Consider the following 26,796-nt stretch of genomic DNA (forward strand, 5'->3'; position numbering starts at 1 on the left):
ACCCTTCTTTCAGGCAAACCAAATGATACTTTCTAAAGGAGGATTAATTTTTCTCTGATCTCACTCAGCTTTCCTGTTCAGTAGCTTTTAACCACAAGTCTTCTCTGATTGGAATAGCCGTTCATGTTCTTAGTTCAATAAAAAAGCCAAAGTTTGTGATTCACAAGAGGAAGAATCGCATGCTGAAAGGGCAGTCCAGAGCACTGTTCCAGGTGTAAATTCTGGTGATATCACTCACCAGCTGGAAGCCCTAGGGAAGTTACTTGAGCTTTCTGAACTCCATTTCCCTTAGCTGTGACAATACGAGTGTGACATAGTGACACAGTGAGTAGTAAGTTCTTACTTTGTGCCAGATATTGTTCTAAGCACTTTCTACTTCATTAGCTACTTGAATCCTTACAACAGTGCTTGAAGTAGGTACTATTATTATTATCCCCATTGTACAGAGGAGAAAACTGAGGCAGAGATGTTTAGTAATTTGCCGAAGGTCACTCCGGAGCCTAGGCAATATGGCTCCAGATTCAAGCTCTTAACTCCTCCAAGTGGGTATAATCAATTCATGTAAAGTACTGAGCACAGCACAGAAGATTAGTAAGACTTCACTAAGCAGTAGCTAGTATTTCTGTTATGAAGGAGAAAAACTAATGATTCCATATGAATTCCATTCTGCGACTTCAGGTGAACTCGTTTTCCTACTTGAGTTCTCCTCAGTTAAAACTGCACTTTATGGGACTTCCCTGGCAGTCCAGTAGTTAAGACTTTGCCTTCCGATGCAGGGGGTGTGGTTTGATTTCTGGTCAGGAACTAAGATCCCACATGCCTTGTGGCCAAAAAAGCCAAAACATAAAACAGAAGCAGTATTGTAACAGATTCAATAAAGACTTTAAAAATGGTCCACACCAAAAAAAAAAAAAAAAAAAATCTTAAAAGAACTATAACTCTTTAGATATAGTAGCTGTGTTTGTTTTTTGTGAATCTCTTTATACAGATTTAGGTCAAGAAGAAAGAAAAACTGGGTAGTAGCTGCTAGAAAAGTATGAGACTGTTACAGTCTTACCAGTCATTACTAAAAACACAAAAACCTTTGCCCATTGTCTTTATTTGATCTCTCATCTATTTCCCTGTGTACATATGTGCAAGGACAGAACTTACCACATTTGTAGCTGTTAATAACTGTTAGTAATGATATGCTTATGTATGTTTTATAATTAGACTGACATTCATTGTGCATCTACTTCTTGCCATACTTTGTACTTATACTTCACAAGCATCATCTCATTTAATCCCCACAACAACCCTGCAAGAGAGAGCTGTTTCTGGCCATGCTTTTCCAGAGTACCAAGTGGTAAGTATCTTGTCCAACACCTTGGATTAAGCAGAAAAACTAGAACTGGAAGAGTGTACTCTTAATCAGTAGAAACCAATAAGCCACTGTCTCCTTAGACCTGGCTGAGGCTTCCTTTTAAGGTCCATTTCTTCCATGGATACATTAATATATTTCAAGAAGGTTAAGAGCACTGTCCAAGGCAGCTAGGTGATCCACATAGCCAGAGCTGACCGTGTTGGCCTCAGAGCTGATAAACTTACCAGCCAGCCAGCCTTTTCCACAGCCTCAGCCACCATCCTCTGGTCTGCACCCCTGTAAACCTCTCCTCAGTGATTTCCCTGCCTTCCCTCTTGCCCTTTCAATCCACAGTGCCTTAAGCACCCAGCAGCTGCTGGGATCATCTTAATTACAAACGTAAGCGTCTCGCTCCCCCCCGCTTGAAACGCTCTCATAGTTGCCCATTCTTATTTAGATGGAGTGTATTCCTGATCTAGTTGACCCATTACCACTGATGCTACACAACACTGTTTATGATACACAGATAAGCATATAGTTAAAGAGCTACATATTTTAATGTGTATTATGCAGTATAACATAAAATTCGTATATCAGTATAAACATGATATGACAGTTCCTTTCAAAATAAACTTATTCATGTTAAATAAGTCAAGTTGAAGAAAAAAAAAAGGCAAGTAAATTATATGATAGATGGACTGATTTGGAATAAATCATGGAAGTGCAGTGTGAGTGGCCGAAGTTGGGGACCCCCCTCATGTCTACAGGGGAGACTCAGTGAAAGTGTTTCCCCAGGGAAATCCATGCTAGAATGTGCAGATGGTAGGATCCGTCCTGAGGCCAGAAGGAGGATGCAAATCATTCTGGTCTGTGGTTAACCATGGCCCTCAAATGTGGGCTGGGACTGAAAGAGGGGAGGTGTGGGCAGAGTGAGGAACTTTGCAGGAGGTAAAAATCAGCTATACTTGCGACTGAGGAAGGTGCATGGATGACTCTGGTCTGTGGCTGAAGGTCTGAGTGCTTTGGCCACCAGCCACTCCCAGAAGCCCCTGACATTTGTCAAACAGTGTACGTTTTCATTAGGTGCATTCTTCATTACGTTCCAAAGCGAAATTCTGTCTGATTGCACGTGAAGTGGGAACTTGGAAGTAGGCCAGTTGGTTTTTGATAGCAGGTAAAGCCAGTTTGGGAACTCGAGGATTTGAATGCATTTGAGTATGACCAGGTCTCTCTTCACCTGATCCAACAGAGCCTGAGAAGCACCAGCCTCACTTCCTTAATCAGTGCCAATTCAACATGTATCAGTCCACAAGGCTGGGGGTGGGGGATAATTCATGAATCAGTAACAGTCAGTTACACTGATAATAGAATCTTTGAAGTGTGCCTTTGTAATTCTTAAACTTCCTTGATTTTTTTTTTCCTGTATGAAGAATGATTTCCATCAACAGACGCGCATTTGGGGGAGGAGGGAGAGGTTTAGGGAGGACTTGCTACGTCAGCTTGAAACTTCCTTTCTGTATCGTACCTTCATTTGCCAGAATCACAGCAAAAGCAAACAAGGGAAGTTTTTCCTGAGTAAGACTTGAGAAGAGGTGCAAGAGTTGGAGTTATAATATTTAGCACTGTTCTTTTCTCTCTTATGCAGCAGCAGGAGTTTCCCTACCTACAAGACTTTTAGCACATAAACAAATTAAGGTGCAGTGTAACATTTTCCAAGGTGCTTTCTGGAATCCGCCAAGGAATTTAAGTCAAGTCTGATTGATGGGCCACAGTGCTTTCTATAAGTGGAAGTAAATCCTGCCTCCTGTTCCTTATCCTCAACCACACCCCAGAATCTGCTTTCTGTTTCTGCGTCCTGTGGATTTCCTTGTCCATGAGCACCCAGCTCATGGTAAAGCAAATTAAACAGTGCGCTTGCTCAAGCTTAATGCACCTCTGGTCTTTTTCTTTTCTCTAGGTATTTATGGGCCATCGGTAAGAATGTCTGGAAGAGATGGAAGAAGAGATTCTTTGTCTTAGTGCAGGTAACTCTTCAACTCTAATATCAAACTTAAGAGCCATTATTTTTAAACACTTGATAGGATTCATTAATGTTTTGAGGGTTCCCTGGTGGCGCAGACAGTAAAGATTCCACCTGCAATGTTGGAGACCTGGGTTCAATCCCCAGGTTGGGAAAATCCCCTGGAGGAAGGCATTGCAACTCCACTCCACTCCAATATTCTTGCCTGGAGAATCCCCATGGACAGAGAAGCCTGGTCCTGGCTATAGTTCATGGGGCTGCAAAGAGTCGGACATGACTGAGCGACTAAGCACTTTAATGTTTTTTATATAATTTACCTTAAGTGCACAAAGCTCAAGTGTTTAACTCAATGAACTTCTATTTATTATATATCCATGCAGTCACCATTCAGAGGGATACAGAACATTTCCAGTACCTAGATGGCTCGTTTTCCTACTTTTACATCGCTTTAAAATTCTAAACATTAATACATGCTAATTACTTTTTAATTCTAACAATACAGAAATATATATGAAAGGTGGTAACAGTAAACCCTCACCAGGGCCCAGGGAGAGAGCAAGCATGTGCCTGATTATGGCAACAGGGACATTAACACTGTTTTACAAGAATCTGCTGTTTTTAAAAGCATGAAGATAGTCATTATGAGAAAAGCCAGAATTTAGTTGGACTTTTTACATCTTTTTCTTTGTTTCATTTGTTTGATTGTGAGTTATCTGTGGAAAAACATTCCAGTCTCACTGATTTCTGAGGCTTCCAGATCCCCAGTAATTAAGATTACCTTTCTAAACATATCTTTCCACGTAGATTTAAAAAAAAAAAAATAACCGAACTCTTCATGTTGTTTATTAACATGTTTTTTTTTGTTTTTGAACACAAATCATTGTAGACACTGTTTCACGAATGTGTGTATCACTCAGATTCTAATACCTGTGGAGTTTTCATTTTTGATGTCCTTTGGGCCTCTCCAGTTGGGACTGTTACTAACTGTGCAGCCAGGAACATCTCTGTATATATAGATGCAGGTGTAGGTACAGATATTGATACTAATAATACACTAGAAATATATAAATGATATCATTGCTCTCTTCTGTGCTTCCTTAAGAAAAACATAATTCCAGAATAGTAAAATGTACCCTTGAAAAATCTCTCTCTCTCTCTTTTTTTTTTTTTTTTTTTGGTTTGTTTGCTTTTTGCATCCGGATTTTTCAGTTTATAAAGGAATTTGCCATTACCGCTTTTTAATTTGTAAGTTTCACCAGAGCATGTAAACTATAATTCATTTTGCCAAAATTAATTTATGCTGTACTTTGAAACATGTCATAAAGTGAGTCAACTTGTAATTTAAATTTAAGTGACTAAAGGTGGTTTTGGGTTACTCTGTTGGCTATGGGGCCTCCCTGGTAGCTCAGCTGGTAAAGAATCGCCTGCAGTGCAGGAGACCCTGGTTCAATTCCTGGGTTGGAAAAGATCCCCTGGAGAAGGGAACGGCTACCCACTCTAGAATTCTGGCCTGGAGAATTCCATGGACAGAGAATCCCGGCGGACTACGGTCCTTGAGGTTGCAAAGAACCTTGACTAGTATTTTGGGCTCTACCAATTCCGAAACCTCACAGTAAAGCAGCTGCGCCTTAGTCTAAATGGCCCTGAAAGTTCTACCAACCCTGAGCTTCTAAGGCTAGACCTTCTGTGGATCTACTCAAGCCTCTGCTGAGCCTCTAAGGCAGACTTCATCTCTCTAGCTGTAAGCAAGATGTGATCTTTGCTTTCATGATTGCTCTAGGGTACAACAAAACCTCAAAATAAATTAACCAAAGGAAAACTTTGGAATTTTTCCCACCCTTTCAAATGAGCCACGTCTAAGTGATAGAAGACATTTAATCCTTCAGTACATTTCCTTGGAATATCAGCTAACCAACATTTATCCAGTACCTATTTTGATTAGGGCACATTGATAGATCATAGAGAAGAACCTGGAGACCTAGTCCCTACTTCCAAAAGAGTATCTCTTAGAGTTCCTCATAAGCAGACAGCAGAAACAAATGCAAGGCAATTATGATTTTTAAAAATGTATTTTGGAAGGCTTTTGTGGTAGTTGATACGATTGTTGCAAAAGCTACTTCCCAGAGGAGTTTCAGAAATCCAGGCAGTAGGAACCATGGCCAGTGTCATTGATGTGGCTGGAGGACAGAATCAGCTCTGACCGTTTTCTATCCTTGCATTTCCACTCAAGGGTCAAATTTGAGACAGGGAGCTGGGTCAGTCCAGCTTGTGTCACACACCCAACTTTTCACAGGGCAGGCCATGGCACTTTGACTCACAGTGTCACTGAGCTGTCTCCAGTGCAAAATCAGGGTGCCATTACCAGACACAGAAGTGAATGCTGAGCAGACGCATACAGGTGATACTGACTCTAAAGAGAGCATATAGGTTGAGAGAAACAGACATCAAAAGAAGTAGTGCTGGATTATGGGTGATTCTCCCCTTCTGTGCCTCCCACTGGGCAGAGCAGCCCCCCTAGACTCACTTGTGAGTCTGGCCTCCCGCATAGACAGTGTCCTAGCTGTCCTTCCCTCCCCTCAGCTCCAACACATACCCTGTCCTGCTCAGTATCTGGCATGCTTATTCAGGAAGTGTTTGGTGGAAGAACGAAGGAAAAGGAGGAGAGAGAGAGAGCCCAGGCAGTGCTTCAGGTGGTTCTGAGAAAGGAAAGGTCATACAGCCCGGAGAGTGGCTGGCGACACCTTCTCAGAGAAACTGGGACGAGTGGCCTCGTCATGGGATACAAAGTCTCGTCTCCCACTGTGGCAGCCGGTTACTGGACACGAGACTTTCCTCTGAGAATCTTTGAAATGACAGAGTGCTTAGGAGACGTGGCTGATCTCTTACTTCGGGAGAGATTTCATTCTCCAGAGAAAAAAAGTAATCGTGCTGAAAATGCTAATGAAGCTATGTCTATACAGTATGTACTGAACCCACAAGAAGAGAATGATTGTTACAAGCAGTGCGACTGGAACACAGGCGTTTTAGGGCATTTGCACCAAGCCTTCTACCAGAAGAAGTTAAGAATCACCCAGTAGCTACAAAGCAGGCTCTGAGCTCACTTCTGAAAATCATGAAAGGACATTGGAGGCCCGCCTAAAGCTCAGCATCTTTCCTACAAGGATTGTGTGAGATGTTTCATGTACATGTGATTCTCATTCACTTTAAAGAGCCCTTGTGGTACATTGGGTACAGGGATCCCTCAAACTAAACTTCTGTTTCAATCGAAACCCAGTGCCTCCCTTAACACCTTCTGTGGCTCACAGAGGTGATATGACAGCCTTGCCATCACCAAGGTAATGGGGCAGCCAGGAGGAGAGCTCAGGTTTTGTTGACACTTTTGTCCTGTCCACTACAACAGTATCTCAAAGCAGTTTTAGTGGCCTGCCTGGAAAATACTGCGTCACTTTTGGATTCTGCTCATTTTTTCATCTCTGCTGTTTAGACGATCACACTTGCAGGCAGTCTATGAAAATGATAAACAAAAACTTAAGCACTTCAAAACAACCCCAGTGCCAACAGAGCTGCAAGAGAGAAGTTCAAGGCCCCATATCCTGGCCCAATTCAGGGAAACCAAAAATACCCCAAGTTGCTTGAATAGAAAGATGGTGGTCCAAGTGGTGCCCATTGGCGCCGGGCAGCTGCATGTGGCGTGGAATCCAGTCTAACAGACAGATGATTTTGAGTTTCTTTTCAGCCACTGCACCATTCCACTGACACCCAGCACGCAAAAGTAAAAACAGGATAACCTGGACTTCCTGGTGGTCCAGTAGGTGAAGACGCCACGCTTCCTCCGCAGAGTCTCTGGTTCCATCCCTACATGGGGAGCTAAGATCCCACATGTGTGTGGTGTGGCCAAAAACAAAACAGACAGGAGAACCGGTCTGATCAAATTTGGGGATGGATGAGGGAGCTGGGGAAAGAAGCAGATCCCCCAACCCTGTCCTGCCCTGACTCCCCAGCAGCCTCAGAGGGGTCTCTGTGGACAGCGTGAAGCCACCGCTCAGGAAGCACAGCTACCCACGTGACTCAATGAATGTTTGTTTCCTCTCCATTCAGACGGAGTGTTATTTTTGTAGAGACTTGGTGATGCATAATTTCCAACAGGATCGTGAGTTCCATTAGATTTAATACAAGGAAAATTGTTTGGAAAGCCTAGAGAGAGAACCAGAGAAGGCAATGGCACCCCACTCCAGTACTCTTGCCTGGAGAATCCCATGGATGGAGGAGCCTGGTGGGCTGCAGTCCATGGGGTCGGGAAGAGTCGGACACGACTGAGCGACTTCACTTTCACTTTTCACTTTCATGAATTGGAGAAGGAAATGGCAACCCACTCCAGTGTTCTTGCCTTGAGAATCCCAGGGACGGGGGAGCCTGGTGGGCCGCCGTCTATGGGGTCGCACAGAGTCAGACACGACTGAAGCGACTCAGCAGCAGCAGTAGAGAGAACATATCCAACACCAGTCTCCTCAGAGTCCATCTCCTCTCCCACCCCAGCTGTCTGTCTGTCTGTCTCGCTCTATCTCACACACATGCACATGGTCTCCTTTTTTGTCCATAATGCAGAATTTTTGCATTCTGTCTTAATGAGATTTCCTTTTAGAGCTAAGCTACTACCTTAGGAACAAAAAAATAGGTTGTAAATGGACTTCCTACTAACCAGGGACAAAGGCCACCCTTTGAGGAGTGTTGAGCCAAAGCAGCAATTCCTGTGTTTAAGGATCAAGGCTAAAATGATGGTGAGTGTGACTGGAGCCTGCACCCCCGGCCCTGATGGGGATGAAGCCGTTTCAGGGGGTTTCTGTGACGGAGACTTCAGTGTTGCTCCACCGTGTTTTCCAGTTATGGATCTGGGCTGCCTGTACTGCGTGTTGTTTAAAATGCACATTTGGGAGCCATGCAGAAGCCTCTAACACAGAGAAGACTCTGAGATGGAGCTCAGGAACCTATGTCCTTGACACACAGCCCAGGAGGTGCTGGTGCAGGGTGTCCAGAGACCACCTGTGAAGAAACACTGCTCTGAAGTCATTGTCAGTCTTAAACCAAGTCTCTCATTCCTTGCAGACTGCTCTCTCAGAGTGCATGTTCTCCAAGAAAATGAGCATCAGGGTAACTAAACTGCCGGGGCCATGGTCAGGACCAAGCACATTGATTACCACTGTCAGGAACTGTGACCAGACCGCTGCTAATGATGAAGACTAGCTCCACTCTGAGCTTCCCATCTTGGGTTGGAAGGGGCGGAGTGTATACAGCCAGCTCCTCATCCATATCATATTAGAAAGCCTCACCTCTATCATCTTCTTATTTTAAAATATTTTTCTTCCATGCCCCAGTAATTTCTTGTTAAAATCAGTTTTTAACTGGTCTTCAGCCAAATTATTTCTGAGATACTTGTCCCCTTTTAGCACCTTTCTGTGATTTCTCTAATAATGCTGATAATTCTATTTTACGGCCTCTCGGAGTTTACAAGGCATTTATCAAGCTGGTCTTCACAATATTTCTGTACTATAGTGAGGACCCATCTTACCCCCCACCACCGCCACCCAGGTTCCACATAGGAGGAAAGAGAAGCTGAGGCTGCTTAAATGACTTACCCAGGAGCAACAGCTCATAGACAACCCGTGTGCAGCCTCACACAGGTCTTCTGATTGCAGGTGTCTTCCGTGACGCCAAACTCTCAGGTGAAGCCGTGTGGGTACAGCGGCCTATAGCTCTCTCACTTGCATCAGTTAGAGCCGATATAGTCCCGAAATAATATCTTGTCTCTGATTCCCTAGAGATAGTATGAAAGTGAAGTGGAAGTTTTAGTCGCTCAGTCATGTCTGACTCTTTACAGCCCCATGGACTTAGCCCGCCAGGGTCCTCTGTCCATGGGATTTCCCAGGCGAGAATAGTGAAGTCGGTTGCCATCTCCTTATCCAGGGAATCATCCCGATCCCGGGATCGAATCCAGGTCTCCTGCATCTCAGGCAGATTCTTTGCCATCTGAGCCACCAGGGAAGCCCTGAGAAAATATAGAAATAATATAATGTCCCTAAATTCTGACCATTCCAACTTTCTAAAAATCTAAATCTGAATAAGCTAGCATATTGCCTGATAATGTAAAGCACCTCATAATACAATAGGTACCACCCAGAAATCAATATTAAGTTAATCATGAAAGTGAATTGTAAGACATGGAGGATGTGAATGATTTAATCGCTGAATGAATGTTCATTCTTCCCACTCAACTTCACAAGTGCCCTAAAAGACGTTTATATTTATATTCTGTAAACAACAATCATCAACCTGAATTAGCTTAAGTTTTAGAATAATTATATTGGTTAGTTATTGAATTACTAATTAGCTAAAGAGTTTTTCTGGCATGTCTGGGTCCAGAGCTTAAACAAAGTCACCAAGACTCAGTCTCTCTATCTGAACCATTTCTTTGCTTTTTTCCCTGTTATCTTTTTATTTCTCCCTACTATTTTATCAAGAACATTTTCAAACATACAGAAAAATTGAAAGAATTTTACAGTGAAAACCTCTAAAAGCACCAATTAAATTCTTCCATTAGCATTTTTACTATACTTGTTCCATTACAAATCTTTTTTTAATTACAAATCTCTTACCTATTTTTGTATCATCCATTCATCCATCCACCCACTGATTTTTGAGCAGCTTCATTGCTTATAGAATCTCTTGACTGTGCTTTCCTCTAAACTGGCTTCATTCTTGAGGAGCCCTCTCCATGTAGCAAACTGGCAGGTCAGGGATTATAAGATTTCATTGTTGTTCAGTCGCTAAGTTATGTCTGACGCTTTTTGACTCCATGAATTGTAGCATGCCAGGCTTCCCTGTCCTCCACTATCTCCCAGAGTTTGCTCAAATTCATGTCCATTGCGTCATTGATACCATCTAATCGTCTCATTTTCTACTGTCCCCTTCTCCTTTTGCCTCCTTTTACAACAGTTTGGCAAGTCCCAAACCCTTGCTGTTCCCTCACACTTGATGATCTCTAGAAAATCTGAGGTTCCTTGCAATACTTATAAATATTCAAAAATAAATCATTCCTTCTTTCCTCCTTTTTTTCCTAAAGTAAGTTGCCAAATTCCTTATTAAAATGGTCCTGATAAACCAATTTCTTTGAGCCCAAAGTTTGTCTGGAACAACTTCAACAGTATTACCAGAAGGGGGCAGCAGCGTACAGCTCTCCAAGAAGCAAGAATCTAAGTAGAAGAAGGAAAAGTCAAAAAGCCCCAAGCATGTAGTCATAGTAAATGCCTGAACCTTGAAGTAGCACCTTTCTGTTGTGATGTTTCACTGATCTCAAACAAACGTCCCCAACCCTCTATCTGGCTGATCATCACGTTAATGTGCTATATAATGTCCAGGTTACCAGAGCGGTAAAGAATATCATTGAGGAGCTATTTCAACAATATCTATCTGTTTACTCTCAGGTATGGAGAATCAGTTGTCTCTGAGATCAGTAATGGACTGGAGTAACATATGTAAATCTGGAAGGGAGGAAACCTCTTTATTGGATGATAATACTCATTTTTCTAGTATCAATCAGACCCAATTAGTGAATGCCCATTACATGGTAGATTTTGCTCATGGCAAGGGGAATATAACGAAGATATATGATTCTCTAGGCATGCCTTCAAAGGACTTATAACCTGGTAGGCAAATACACCTGCTCAGCTACTTTGTAGGAGAAAATAGTGCCAAATGCAAGGAAACTGCTTACATAAATGCATGTATTTGCCAGGCGAATATCACACACAATGTAAAAAGCCCTTCACCACTCAATTTATTCTTCGGCCACAGTAGGACAGGTAAAATACAGATAAGGGCTCTGAGTTACATGTATGAGAACTTAGGAGAGCTGGGATGAGGTCCCAGGCCTATGTGACCTCTACGCAAAGCTTCCATTCTTAATCCTCCTTTTTAGAAGAAGCTGCTTATTGCAAAGCATAGTACATGTCCACTTAGGAACATACTCTTAGCGGCTTTATGTTTCCCTTGAAGCCCATCGAGACCCTGCAGTATAAGGAACAGATTCTGTAAACTACAAGCACAGTAACGAAATCCAAGTCAGGCAGAAAGTTTTCATCAGGAACCAACAGAGGGCAGCAAGAGATAAACCAACCAGTGAAACATTCTCCTGAGGACTCCTGTTAATCTTACGGCTAGGACCTTCAGGCCAGGGACTGTGGGAGATATATGCAGGGTTTGAGAGCTCTAATTTCTTACCATTTAAAAGAAGGACAAATCTGACCCACGGAGGAGATAAAAAAATATCCCCTGCCGGGATCAAAGTTCACTTAGTAAATGTCTGTTTTAATAAAGGGAACTAAGAGATGAGGGATATGGCACTCCTCCACGACATTTGACATCCATGGATGGCGAATATGCCCCTGAGCTTTTAGCCCGAAGCCTGAAGGATGCTTGCTCTTCCCTGGGCTCCTTGCAGACAGGCTGGATGCAGAAATGCTCAGTGTCCATGCTGGGTCTGGGTGCACTGTGGCGACAGGATCCTGAAGGCCGGCCTGCAGCTGTGGAGTGTGCACCCAGCACCGACGCGGGCAGAGGCTGGTGAGGGACGGGGGCCGAGGGTGGCTCTCCCGTGACTGGCGCCTAGAGATCAAGCACTCATTGCTTGTGACAGCGTGTCACTCCTGCACTTGTCTGAGACGAAGGGAAGACTTTTCAGAGCGACCAAAGGCACTCCTTCCATGGGAAGGGCGAGGAAGAAATGAGATGTGTGGCTCAGTGCAGAGAATTGACCTGCAAAACATAAAATACTAAAAGAAATGGAGGCGAGTGTAAATAAAAGTCAGGTCCCTAACTTACGACTGAAAGACCTGTGTCGAGTCTGAGAGCATGACGGCCTCAGCCAGAGCCAGGGCCAAAGTCATAGTAGGTAGAAGCTATAAAATTGCTGCCATGCAACCAGTTTTGACCTACCCAAATGTGAATTTCATGTAGCTTAGCCCAATTAAAATATAGCAGTAATGATAATAGCTAACTTTTCTCAAGCACTTCCTAAGCATCAAGAAAAGATTTGAAATGCATTTCAGATATGAACTCATTCAGTCCACACAATAAGGCAGCAACAAGGTAGGTTCTTAGATTATATCCATCTACAGGTGAGATACCAGGACCAGAGAAGTCTCTTAACTTGCTGCAAGTCACACAGCCAGGAGATGGAAAAATGCAATCTGAATCCAGCTCCAGAGTGCAGGGCCTCGGGAAAGGACAGGCTTGAATGGAGAGGGTTTATTCAAGGAAGACGGGCTCTAGGGAATCAACCTCACACGTCTCTGCTTCTCCTTTTCAGGTGAGTCAGTACACGTTTGCCATGTGCAGTTACCGGGAGAAAAAAGCCGAGCCTCAGGAACTTCTCCAACTGGATGGCTACACCGTGGATTACACGGACCCCCAACCAGGTACCTGCCCACCTGCTAGGCCGTGAGCCCACAAAACTCTCTCCCTTCCCTCCGTGTTGGACACTGACTGACCCAAGTCACTAGGGCGCCACAGCCACAGTTCACCATCCCCTGGAGGTTCTGTCCTGAATGAAGAAGTGCCGATTCCAGTCCAGGGATTTGTTTTGACTCGGGATCCTCATAAAACCAAAATGAAAATGTAGTACATTTTTCTTTTATGTAGCTGTGCCCACCTCAAAATTTAATTCCACCCTAGAATGTTCAATAGAAATTCCTGAAAAAGAAGTCCCACATGTACTTCCATGACTCTGTGTGTGTGTGTGTGTGTGTGTGTGTGTGTCTGTGTCTCATTCACAGGTGATGTGTGGGCTTGGCAGGTGTTGTGTCTCCTGTCCAGGTAAACCTGCCCTGTAGGTCCACATTTGCTAAGTACAAGTCATGGTTATCTAATAGTACTTGAAAAGAAAGTCTTCTCTAAACCTTTTTTTTTACCTCCTAAAAGACACCAGTCCACAGCATAGACATCCAAACTCAGCCTTATGTAACTAAGAGAACCACACAAATGGTAGTATTTCTCAGAAGTTCTACATTGCATAAGTTCCACATCCTGCCCTCTCACACCTCTCTCCAAACCCATGTTATCTTTTTCCCAGAAAGAAAAAAAAAATGAATAGAAATCTGCCTCAAGGAACCTTCAAAATGGGGGGGGGGTGCGAAATCATTTCAGCATATTAATGAGCAACAGGCACCAACAGCCCTCTCCCAGAGAAGTTTATTTTTATGCCAAATCTGCACAAGGAAAGCATTTCCAACCATACTGCATTATTTGGCCCAAAACCTTTTTTTCTACTCCCATATTGCTCTTCCACATGCAACAAAATACACATAAAGGAAAAACAGAGTCTGAGAGAAGATGGGGCGTTAACCTGAAAAGGTGTAACTGGGAAGACCTCTGGCCCAGTCCACTTGGGAAAATTATCGTCTCAGTGGGCGTCAGAATTGCCACTCCCAAGTGCTTTGGACCAGACCTGCCCCCTCAGACCTCCATAGATAATTCGTGTCCTGCCGGAGCACGATACAGAGCTGACCACGTAAAATGTGTCAGGACTTTAAAGGCTCGTCCTGGAAATCCCTCCTCGTGAACAGGACCTTGGAGTCTGAGCCAGTTTCACACAACAGCTAGAGCAAAGGATGTGGCCCCTGTATTAAGAAACGAACCCTCGTGGCATTCTGCAGTGGTGTCTTCTCAAATCACGGCATTCCCTTCAGAGAAACAGCCCCTGTTTCCCAAGACCTCCATTTTAAAGTGGGAAACTCAGGGACCAATATGAGGAGGAGAAGCAGCACTATCTTGTGACACTACCTCCTTTTAAGCCAGTTCCCTTTTCCTTTCCTCTACATGGTAGCATTTGGATTTCACTGCAGTCCACCAAGTGCATTGGACCAGAATTGTCATCTCCTTTTGTAAAGGAAGCAGCAGCACTGGGACTTGAGGTCTAACCCATCTCACCCTTTGGCGCCTGCAGTAAAACATAGCTGTGTGTACGGCTCTAGTGAAGCTCGAGTTGTTGTCTTCTCACACGGTAGCAAGCAGACCTCTCTGCAGCGGGGAGAAGGCTGTTCCATCTACATGCAAAAGGAGTAGCTGTGCACGTACGTTGTCAAAGCCTCTCTCCTTTTTCTTCACATTGATCCCCTGGGATATAATTTATAAATTCCTTTACCAAGGATGTAAATGGAAAGCAAAGTGATTATGTTCTTGAGAATAAAGCAGAGTCTTCTCTGCCTTTCTGTGTGCCAAGTCCTAGTTATTTTCAAAGCAACGTTTGATTGAAAATGGAGATTCAGATTCTCCCAATTGTCATGGGAAAAATCTAACCTAGAATTTTTCAAAGAGTGATTGTGAAAAAAAAAATAGTTCCTGAACCCTAAACCTAACCAAGAACCAGAATCCTCCGGTTCAGATAAGCACTCTGTGGACTTCCCTGGTGTCCACTAGTTAAGACTTCGCCTTTCAGTGCACATTTGACCCCTGGTCAGGGAGCTAAGATGCCACATGCTTTGTAACTAAAAAAAAAAAAAGAACGTAAAATCAGAAGCGATTTTGTAACAAATTCAATAAAGACTTAAAAATGGCCCACATCAGTCACTTACTAAATAATAAATAAATAAGCACTCTAGGAGATTCTTTTGAACATTAAAGTTTGCGGCTGAAGATCAGGATAATTACTACACAATTTGGCAAGTGTCCTCAGAGGTTTGAGAAGTCTTCCCCTACTGCTGCCTGAAAGGTGAGTGTGCACTTGAAGCAGGACCTCTGGGTCCATCTGTCCTTCTCCTCCTCTTGGCTTTATTCTGGTTGTCAGTGGAACCAACTGGTGGAGATGGGGCAGGTAGCCTCATAGCATAGACATCCTTGCCTTTGCGTCAGCCTGGGATGCAGCAGTCACCCGAATATAAGCATTGGCTCTAAATCAGCTCTTCTGGTATAGGGTCCTTTAAAAGTTGGTTTGGGGAGTTGGTAAATAACTGTAAGTAGTTTTTACATTTAGGCTCTTCATTTTAATCTAAAGATGAAACTGCTTCCCTTTCTCTTTCCCTGGGTATGGTTCAAAGAGTATGCAACAATCTCTCAGTTCCTATTAGATTAAATAAAGAAGTCTTCAAATAAGAGGATATTCATTTGGAATAATTCAGTGGCACAATTTCAAGGACTAAATTAAATCTTTGACAACTTTACCACCCTAAATAGACTGTGTCCATGTGTGTGGTTGAAACAGCGATCCCCGGCCAGGGAACTGGCAAACATTCCTTGCCTGGTCTGCCTCCATCTATTCCCAGACATGTCCTCTTGTTCCTGAAGGTCAGTCCCTGTGGGATGTTCGCTGGAGAGCCCGGGCATTATCATACCTTGCATTTTGCAGATTCCTTCCCCAGGATCTGCTGCCTGGGAGCACATGTTGGCGTTCACGTTGTCTTCTTCCTTGGTTTTCTTCGAGCTAGTTGCTCTGCTTTCTCCTCATTCTCATTGGTGTGTCCTTGGTCTCCCGGGCTTTCTGGAAAAGCTCTGTTGCTCTTCACTGCTGTCACTGTCGTTGCTTCTCCTGCTTTACCTGTTTCTCTTTGCCTCGCTCACCCCATGGTTAGGCTCCACTCTGTTGTCAATAACTCATCCCCTAAGAGCAGTCGCTGCATGCCAGGCATGCTGCCCGGGTTCCGCGTGGTCCGGCACTATGCTTATCGTCGTCAGCTCTGGAGTCAGACAGCCGGGGTCAGAAGCCCAGCTTCGATCCTCACAGCTCCACTTCGTGTTCATGGGATAGTCAGTTCCTTCTCTCTGACCCAATTTCCACATTTATACAATAAGGACAATAATGTATATTCTTTACAGGCTTCCCAGGGGATGCAGTGGTAAGACTGCCTGCCACTGTGGGAGATGAAGGAGATGTGGGTTCGATCTCTGGATCAAGAGGATCCCCTGGAGCAGGAAATGGCAACCCACTCCTGTATTCTTGCCTGGGAAATCCCATGGGCAGAGGAGCCTGGTGGGCTATACTCCATGGGGCCACAACGAGTCAGACACAACTGAGTGACTGAGTACATGAGCACATGTACATCCTTTGTAAGGCTGTTGGGAGGAGTCCATAAAAATCTCAACACTTCTTAGCATCTGTGCCCCTCTACCTCTCTCCTTCCTGAGTCAGCCCCATGAAAGGACTTTCTGACAGTAGCTCCAAGAACGCAATGTCCCTATTCTGAGCTTCAGGCCCTGGCAAATGGGAGGTGGTGGGGCAGGGAGAAGGTCCCACCCAGTGATGGCTGGCCTGGAGTTCACCTGCCCTATCACAGAACCTTATCCCAGCGGTTGCCATGAGACTAGACTGCAGAAGCTCTACCGAACCCAGTCTTTTCTTTTAGCTCCTTGGTACCCACTTTTCAGAGCTTAAAGCATTCCTCCAAGCTCTTCTTCCTTTCTCTCTCTGCAGAATTTTCCTTCTTACAATGCTGTCCATCCATTTCATCAGGTTTTCCGAGCTTGCTCACTGTATACCATCCTATCCAAATCACACATTTTAAAGCTCTCTGTAAGAAAAGAACCAAAATAATGCTTCATAATCACAGCCACAAAAAATATTTTATTAAAATTGCTGTACCCCTCAACTCTTCATATAAAAAAGATGCTCTTTATTGTTCTATAATCCCTGGCAACTGTAAGTGCAAAATTATTAACACATACCCATTCTTATGAAGTAGACATTTGAATTAATACTTTCGGCACAATAGATAAGTCTTAACATCACCAGAAATCTTTCCCAAGGCAAATGTCAAGTAGGTTGGCAATTGGGCCCTGTTGGTTTAGGGATTCTAACTACTCCACTTACTCCCCTTTCACCTTTAAAGAGGTGGGTTGAGGGTAGACGAATGGTGAGGAAACTGGTGAAGATTTGAAGCTTTGTTTAAGGATAGAGAGTCCCAGTCACCCCAAAATTATGGGCTTTTGGAATATGTTAACAGATACAATGTAACTCTGGCCTGAGCCCAGAGAGAGGCCTCTTTTGCCCACTTATCTCTAAATTTTAGCCTAGAGAACTGCTTATGGGACAAAATGGGTCTGTAGAGCGTTCATTCATCCAACTTGTATTTGTTGAACACTCACTCTCTGCCATGCACAGTGCTGGGTACCAGGATGCAGCAGGGAAGAAAAGAGACAAAAACTCCCTGCCTTTAGGAAGTAAATTATGTAATTTTTTAGAGGTGGTAAGAGGTTTGAAGCAAAAGAATGCAAGAGAAGAGAGGTGAGTAAGGAGAGGTGAAAGTCAGGGAAGGCCTGAACAAGCATGTGATGTCTGAGCAAAGACCTGAAAGAGGCGAGGCTGTGACTCATGAAAATAACTGGAGGAAGAGTCCTAGGCACAGGCAGTAGCACTGTGCAAAGATCCTGAGGCTAGAACGCACCTGGGGTGTTGAGGGAGCGGCAGGAGGCTACACGGCCGCGTGAACTGGTGCATACACGTGCACATAGTGAGAGAGGCGGGTGGGAGCAGTGGGGGCTCAGTTCACGTGGGGCCTGGAGGGCCTTGGCAGAACCTAGATGTTTCTTCTAAGTGAAATGCGGAGCTACTGGTAGGTTTTGAGCAAAGGGATGGCACAACCTGACTCTTGGGCTACACCAATCACCCTGGCTCCCATCTGGAGGGTCAAGTATAGAGAGTGAGGGTGGAGGCAGATGGATCAGATAGGAGGCTACTAGAATAATCCAGGTGAGAGATGAATGTGGGTGAATTCAGAGTGGCAGCCCTGGAGAAGGAAGAAGAGGTCAAATTCTGTTGTAATGTCCTGAAAGTAGAGTCTTCAGAATTTCATTGGAATGGGCAGTGAGAGAAAAATCAGGAGTCCAAAACATCCCTGAGGTTGTGGATTTGAGAGGCGGGGTCAAGAGGCGTTTCTGTTGTTGTCATTTGGCTTGTTTTTAAAAATGAGGAAAGTAATAGAATGTTTGTAGACGGATACTTACCCTGCCATTAGGCAGTTCAGTTGACGACTCTGTCCCCAATAAGACAAAGGTGGCAGGAGACAACAGCCAGGCTCAAATGCCTCTTGGACATCATGGGATCAGACTAGCTATCCTATAGTTCGATAAACAGATGCACCTCTTTTCTCCAGCCCAAGGAAAAGCATAGAGCCTGCCGCTCAGAGCTTAGTCCTGCTGAGAACATTGCAGCTCAACTTAGTAGTCTTTCTTCCCTTTTAATCCAGGTTTGGAGGGTGGCCGAGCCTTCTTCAATGCAGTCAAAGAAGGAGACACCGTGATATTTGCAAGTGATGATGAGCAAGATCGCATTCTCTGGGTCCAAGCCATGTATCGGGCCACTGGGCAGTCGCACAAGCCTGTGCCCCCAACCCAAGTCCAGAAACTAAACGCCAAGGGAGGGAATGTGCCTCAGCTGGACGCCCCCATCTCCCAATTTTGTAAGTAAATATGCCATTTGTTAAAACTAGTTCTGTAGAGTAAAGTCAGTCTTCTAAAGTTGAATTAGAAAATCTAGTTGCTTTCATATTAAGGATGCTCAAAATCATGTTTGCCTTAAAAAAAAAAAAAACAGTGAATTCAGAGGGGAAGAGTTGGGACAAAAATGTTAGATAAAAGTAATTTTAAAGTGCAATACTTGACAATCCCCTCCTCCAGGACTAAACAAAGAAAAATATGTTTCAGGTGGATTTTTCTCTCTTTGTTTTGATGAGAATTTAGAATTCACAGCCAAACAGGTATTTGTTTGAGTCCTTCAAATATAATAGATTATGTATGTCCTTGCCTCATTTCTTCCTATTAAAAGTAACTTTAAAATAGAGCTTAATTTGAAATAAATTTTAATATGCAACTTAGAACCATTTAAAAATAAATGATGACATTATCACATGCAGTAGGGGAGGGTCGGGTATGGAGGGGGGGGCACACAGGAACACACACAAGAAAAAGAAACAGTATCTAAAACCCCATTCTGAGCTAAGACACCAGAACCCAGAAATGAAACCATCTCCTCAACGGTCCCAGTTCATATATCCAGTGTCTTCCCCTCTATAGCTTAGCATCAGTTTAATTTCTGGCCCTGTCCCCATGCCGTCTTGCTACCAAGATGATTTTGATCTTGGGACAGTGTAGATGCACAGGGCAAGATGAAGGACAGCATGCCCCTGCAGGTATTTGTTGAAACAAGGAAAATGGAAACACTGGCAACATAAAGCACCAAATTCATTTTAGTTACAAGCGTTCACCCTAAGTAGAGATGTCTGCCATGTCCTGAATGCACGTCAGTTAGGAAGAGCTCGGGTACACATCAGTTTTCAGTGATAATCATGGTGAGTCTTGTCTTTAGCATGGCACCTGCTCATTCAGTGTAGTTCACTGAGCAACTGTCTAGGTGATGAGACATGATGAGGAAGACAAGGAGATCCCTGTTCTCAGGATACCTCCAGCCCAGTGGGGAAGTCTAGACAGTAAACCAAGTTAAAATATATATATATAGTAAGATAGTTTCACACACTGAGAAACACCATAAACAATGTCATGCATTGGTGAGTGAGTGGGGAGAGGAAATATAACACAGATGATCTAAGCTTAAGCCCAAATGATAGGAAATTACCCCCACAGACATCTGTGGGGAAAGAATTGCAGCAAAAGGGAAAGCAAGTGTGAAAGTCCCTCATCAGAAACTTGACCTTGAACCCAGTGCTTTCACACAGTCTCTCCCCAGTTGCTCTTAAAACGTGGACCACATGATTCTTTCGCTGTAGCAACAAAGTAGAGGTAATTCCCTTTCGATGAATTCCACTGCCATGTCTGTTTCCATTTAACCAGACTGTGTTCTTAAACCTTGTTACACCTTTGCTGTGGGGAAGCATTCTTGTTGGATGACAAGTACTACCCATCAGGTGCTCCCAAGGATTCTTGTCCTGTACTGATGGGTTTTTATTTTAAAGGAAGATGCTTTCCCTGTGGGACAGTGTAAATAATCACACAATCGTGTGGGTTTCCACACAGAAAACCCTAAACAAATAAGAACTCGAGGAAGGGCTCAGTGGAGGAGGGACAGCCCTTCTGACCTTGACCACCACCAAGTTTCCTACTCTTTTTTCCTGCAACATTTGTGACACTTAGAAAGAAAAGAAGCATCTCTTTGTAAATGGTTTAGTCATTAGTTGAAATAAAACATCCCCAATATTAACTTAATTATAAAAGTTCCTCTGTAATGGAATCCCTTCTTTCACCTGGCCTAACAGGCTCCTTATAAATGAATTTTGAAACAACACATCCTATCATATCCCTCTGAGATGGACTTATCTCTGTATGAGGAAACAAAAATGCCTAATTATGATCACCATCTAAATCAACCTCATAAAACATGTATCACAGGCGATATTTGGAAAATCTCAGTTTTATTTCCAAATAATTTCCATTTCTTCTGAGGTCATTTCACCTTACATTCAGTGTGTCTGTTCTATCGTCTCCCCAGATTAAGAAGTTAGTACTTGGTTCGTGATCAGCCCACTTTTTTCTCTCTAGTATAGGAAAGAGAATGGAAATTCAGGGGTAAAATGAAATGGAGAGCAGACACAGATTCTATAAAGGTGGTGACTGAAAGAGGCTGTTGAAGGGGATGCATGCCTCTTTATGGAAATACACTAGGGCTCATGATTAGAGTTTCCTCTGTGGGTAGGATTCATTTAGCTATGAAATTAGAATCTGGTCAGTAGGCATCAGCTAGAAGATTTTTTTGCATGCACGCAAGGTTGATATATGTTACTATCCTAGTTGACAGAGGAAGCTTTTATTAAATAGAGCATCCAAAGCAGAATTCTAAGAGTTAAAATGTGGGGATGAGGATAAGTAGTATCATCCCTCAAGAGCATGTGAGGCAGGCTGGGAGGTGAGTGAGGTCAGGGGTGTCATGCCCCTGGGATTTATCAGTACCTGCTGCCGGAGCCACCCCCTTCTCTATTACCTCCTCATCTCTGCCTAGGAACAGAAGGTCTCTAGAGAGTATGAGGCATACCCCTCCTACCAGGCTCTGTAAGAAGGCCACTGCTTTCAGCCATGCAGATTGTGCCCTTCAGGAGGCTCTTTTCCCACAGACAAAAGTGTGAATGGTGCCTCTTGAGTTGTGCAGTGCCCGCTTTGCACAACTGTATGCTTCTGACCCTGCAGTCAGTGACACTCCTTACATGGAGATTCAACCCACTAGCGTTAAGCCCAGTAACCCCATAGTTACTTTACTACCCCTGAAGCAGAGCCTCAACTACTCCAGGCTTTTACCTATTGCTAGTGTAGGCACTTAATGAAAACTGTGGCCAGAGTACCAGAAAGTGAGGCTCTGTTCCCATACTTTAGAAACTAGCATCGTAATCTAGTCAGAATTTAATTCACCCAAACTTCTATATCTGATCCCCAATCATTTCCAGTCAAGAGTATATGAAACCCACAAGAAAGATCCAAGCAGGATCCAAGAATTTTGTATTCTGTGGAGTCACTGAGTAGTTGTTCAAAACGACCCAAACGTTGCTGAGAGTGGTGGGTATATCATACTGAGCGGGTTCTGCCATAGAGTGAAGGTTACGTAACAGTTACTGCAAAGCTGCATTTAAACCTTTAAATTCAAACCCTCACCATTAAACAGATTAGCTTTAGATTTATACTAAGTCAGATTTAGTGTTTATTCATACTTAGAATCCTAACTAGCTCATCCAAATTTGCCAAAACTTACCTTATCCTAGCAATTAAAGTCCTGTGTCCCAGAAACTGTTTAGTCCTGGGCACACTGCGACAAACTGGTTACCTAGTACTGCAAAGCAAGATTACAGAAAACTGAAAAACAATCACAGCATAGTGAGAAATAGCAAGTGTCGACTCTTCACTGACATTTGCTTCTCAGTCTATACCTCAGTTTATTTTGTCACATCACAAACATTGTCAGTCACAGACTCTCTAACGAAAGGAGTAAATACAATCAAGTATTGCATTTTAAAAAGATTTCCTTGACTTCCAAAAGGTAAGGATCATTGTTAAATACTTGATTCCGTGCACATCTCATTAAATCCCTGGTTTCGAATATTTACTCAAAGTAGCTGCCATCCTTGCAAGTGAATGATGAAGAAACTTTTTAATGAGTTTAACTTTGTAATCACTGTGTTAGTATTTACATGGCAAAGGGAAGCTAACAGAAAAATGCAAGCGTTTTTTTGGATAGAGAAAAATAAACACTCCAGTCTTGTCATGTCGCTGTCTGCTCAAGGGAAATTTGAAAATGGAACATTTTACAGTTTGGGATACTTGACTGTATCATGAGTTTATTTGGGTCTTTCTAAATTCAGTTTGACAGACTTCTGGGTGCAGATTTTACTTCTTTTACGACTTCAGAAGTTCGATTTCAAAGTGAAAAGACACGTCTAAGAGTGGAGTGGAGTATTTGTATGGGATTGGGAAAACTGGGAAAAAATAGATCCTGCTATTCATGAGTTTCTATGTGACTCTACAATAATTTGGGGAGGGTTCCACCAAACTTTACAACTTTTTTGTTCTTTTGTGGTTTCTTTGGTGTGTGTTATTGTTGATTTAATTTTCTCTCTCTCTCTCTCTTTTTTTTTTTTTTTGGTTAAAACTTAAAAAAATTGTCAGTGCTTACCTATACAACTTTTTACAACAAATACTTATAATTTTCCATTTTCTTAAGGCAAATGTTGCTTACTTTGGAAATGACATCCAAATCTATAATTGAGTGTTGCCACAATTTGTTATACCAAGTGGCCTCTCACTGAAACACCTGACCCCTGTCCAGTGTGTGTTAGAGGAACAGTGAAGACCAGTACCTCTGTTTTCAAGACTGGGAGGGGAGTGGGAATTTTAAGCTTTGCGATTTTGGTCAATGATTATTTGATATGTCACTTGCAATGAGTCTCATATTAATGTCTGTTTCTCAACTAATAACTGTTAATCACATCATAAATCCCTAAAGTTGGATGTTTTTGAGAATTGTTCTAGTTTTGCTACCACCTGAACAGCCTTGAGCAGTTAGGGGGACCTTGGTTACTGTTGGTTTGGGGTGGGGGTTGGCTTTGGTTTTCTTGTTTTTTGTTTTGTTTCATTTAAGTTTTCTTGTTCAATCTTTGCTCGAACCCAAGAACTTTAGCTGCTAGGTTAGAACTCCTGTCTGCTTTCCTGAGCCTTGTTGCTAGTCTTTATGTTATTCTGGTTTGTTCCTTCTTACCCTGCTAACTTCTAGCTGGACTGAAGGGTAAGTGTTCCCCTATAGCTAGCACAGCTCAGATAATCAGACTAGATTATCTGACACCTGCAATGTGCTTCCTCCCTCTCCTCTGAAATCTTCCTCATGTCTAGACTTTGTAGTAAAACTTTTTATGTAATTTTCCTGACCTTAGGTTGGAAATGTAAGCTTCCATACTGGAACTAGGATGCATGTGATGTGTGCATAATTGCCTCCTCTCCTTGGCTTTCATATTGGCATCAAATGATCCTCTGAGTAAAGCCAACCATTAACATCTCCTATTTTTTTTTAATTCCAAGAATATTAATGAACATCACAACGAAATGGCAAAGAATGCCTTCGTTTCATGGAATTCACAGCTACCTGACTGCTTAATGCCTGAAAACAGATCATTTTGCACTCTGATGATGTGTTGTTGTTGTTGTTTTTCCTTTCCCATTCCAAAGGTTAGAATGGTCAGGGAACCAATGGTGTGGTAACCATGGATACCTTAACGAACAGAAAGGTGGGCTAGGAAACCCAAAGGTGGTAACTGAGTAAGACTCCAAGAAATTGCAGAACGCAATTAATAAAGTAAATGCATTATTTGAACATGAAAGAATTCATTCTGCCTAAATTGAGGGTGTACTCTAAGACCCAATGGAGGTTAATTTTGAAAAGAGAGATATAATACATGCAGCTACCACACACAAAAGCAAGAAATTGAGGACACAATTGAAATCATGTAATTTATTCACAGAAGCTTCAGATTCACAATCTCACAATGTCATGGAGGGTTTAGACCTCTGGTCTCAAATCTCTCTCCACTGCTCTCCCAAGAACAATGACAACAATAACGTTTTTTACATCATTTGTATTTGTATTCATTTTTCTAAAACTACACCTCTAAGAGGAAAAAAGAAACTTTAAAACTAGAAAAATCATTCTCTTCACTATTTATTACTAAAACAGAGTATACAGTTCCTTTATTCATAGAGGAAAAAGTCAGTCACCAAAAATGTGTTAAGGGAAAACTTTACATTAGAGGGAGCTAGAAAAATTGGTCAAGAGAGCAGGCAAATATGTACTCAAGTATTCTGAACGCTCACTTAGAAGTTGTAGGTCGCATCATTTCTCCTGACCATTTAATAATAGTCCTTGATTCTTTTTGTTTCTTAATTTTGCTTTCCCCCTCCTTTCTTTTCTTTTTTTCTTTTCTTTTGCATAAATGTACCCCTGGCTAGCAGACAGATTTTTTTTTTAACCACTCCAAGCAGATACTTAATTCTTAATTTAACTTTCCTTCCTTTACATGTCTGATGAGGCATTTTTAAAAGCTTACTGGAGAATGTGAACTTGGTGAAAATTTAGGATTTTGCTATACTTAAAAAAAAATCTATAAGATGGATAAGTAGATGACTGAGTGAATTTTTTTCTAATAAAACTACAGGTATTTGCCCAACAACACATTGATATCCTAATGGACTTCCAAATAGTCATTTGCCTAATTCCTTTCTAGAGTTTTGTCTGAGGAGATTTTTTGCTATATCTTCTTGTATTGTCAACTTGCAGTTACTACATTGCAGGAATGCAACATCAGAGAATGAATTCAGTATTAACTTGCATGACCCCAAACCACACTATAAATCACATTTCTTCTCTCCATAAAGTATATGACTTTTTAAAAGAATAGACTCTCATAGTAAGGTCCAAAATTTTCCAAATACTGTGGTAGGCTCTCAATAGATCATATTAAATGAAGGGTCACTTCTTTGTTACCTACTTGAGGCACATCTAACATATTGTTCACTAATCAACTATTTTCATTACCTATAGTGACTTATAGGAGACATTATTAATTAGTCAACTCTCGAAAATTTGTGTTAGCTCATGCTGCAGTGCCATAAAAATATTATCAAGTACTCTGTAAATTGTAAGTAAAGCAGGGAAAATTACAGATCATTTATTTGTTTCCTGATCACTGACAAAAATCTCTGATGATTTTTATTCAAAGCATTTGCATTATGAAGAATCACAAAAATGAACATTGAAATAAACACATGTTTATCCCCGTGGTTGTCCTGTCAGTGATTTCTGCAAAATGCAGTGTGGCCCTTAATAGCTTCTGAGGAAGCCTTTTGGTGTTGGCCATGCAAGTTAGGTTGACTGAGTCAAAGAGACCATGAAAGAATTAAGTTGTTTCTCAAGGGCAGCAGGCAGGGGAGGACCAGTCTTTTGCTTCCTGTGCAGAGCTCAGGCAGGGAGCAACATCCCCTGGTTATTACTTGATCAAGCCAAGAAAAACTCTTCTAGAAAAGTCTGTAAACAGCCAGCTGCCATCAATCATTGTCATTTCTTTATTTCATGTCTTCTGATGAGGTTGACTACTGTCATTGTTCGTTATTGTCCAAACCATACATCCACTCTTACACTGTCAAGCAGATATGACAAGCACACATTTTCCATATAAGAAAGATACAAAGTCACCTTTTAATTTGCAGTTTGAGTTCACAATGACTTTATAGTTACATTAGCTATTCTCTTGCCTCAAGCATCCATCAGGAGTAACAGCAGCCATAACTGTGCTCTAAATTTCAGTGATAAAACAGCTACCTCTAGTTTATTATAAAAGGGATTCAGTAGAGAAAGAAGCCTCTCTTAGACAATTTATTAGCAACCTAGTCATAGTTTATTTTCAACAGCAGAATTTTTTCTTTAGCCTATAAAAAGTTCTAAAATGTAATATTACAAAATAAAAAGAGAGATTTGACCTTTTCTGTTCATTCCCTGAGCTGCTGGGATAATAAAGTCTCCATAAAATGAAAATTGAAAAACTATATTATCCACTCCCCTCAAGAAAATTCCATTTGGTAGACCTTACTGCAAACTTATCTAAATTTTTTTTGGATCAGAAACAAGATCACACAAATATGCTTGCTATTAAGAGATCATGAAATAATATGATATGTGCTTTCCCATCGTGAGGGAGAAAATATCAAACATGAAGTAAACCCAAACCTTGTGATGGGTTAAAGAACAGATAAATGATAGGATGGTCAGTGATGAACATCACTTGAAATTTAAGCAGATTAAATGAGAGTGTAAAGTCCACATAATCATATCATTCCAGGAACTGTGATTTTCACAATAGTCCTTAAATGCCACACCAAAATTGTTTTCGAGCAAACTTGGGGCAAAGATTTTAGT

General features: G+C 42.2%; 1 protein-coding gene across 19 annotated transcripts in view; it reads left to right on the forward strand.

The window, feature by feature from the left end:
• Window positions 1-26,796, forward strand: part of CADPS (calcium dependent secretion activator) — a 471,511-nt gene that overhangs the window by 299,076 nt on the left and 145,639 nt on the right. For all 19 annotated transcript variants that reach the window (XM_059879758.1, XM_059879763.1, XM_059879759.1 and 16 more), the window contains 3 exon segments: window positions 3,300-3,366; window positions 12,724-12,832; window positions 18,590-18,802. In XM_059879758.1, coding sequence (XP_059735741.1) covers window positions 3,300-3,366; window positions 12,724-12,832; window positions 18,590-18,802 — 389 coding nt within the window.

The sequence above is a fragment of the Bos taurus genome, chromosome 22, assembly GCF_002263795.3.
Source record: "Bos taurus isolate L1 Dominette 01449 registration number 42190680 breed Hereford chromosome 22, ARS-UCD2.0, whole genome shotgun sequence".
Lineage (NCBI taxonomy): Eukaryota > Metazoa > Chordata > Mammalia > Artiodactyla > Bovidae > Bos > Bos taurus.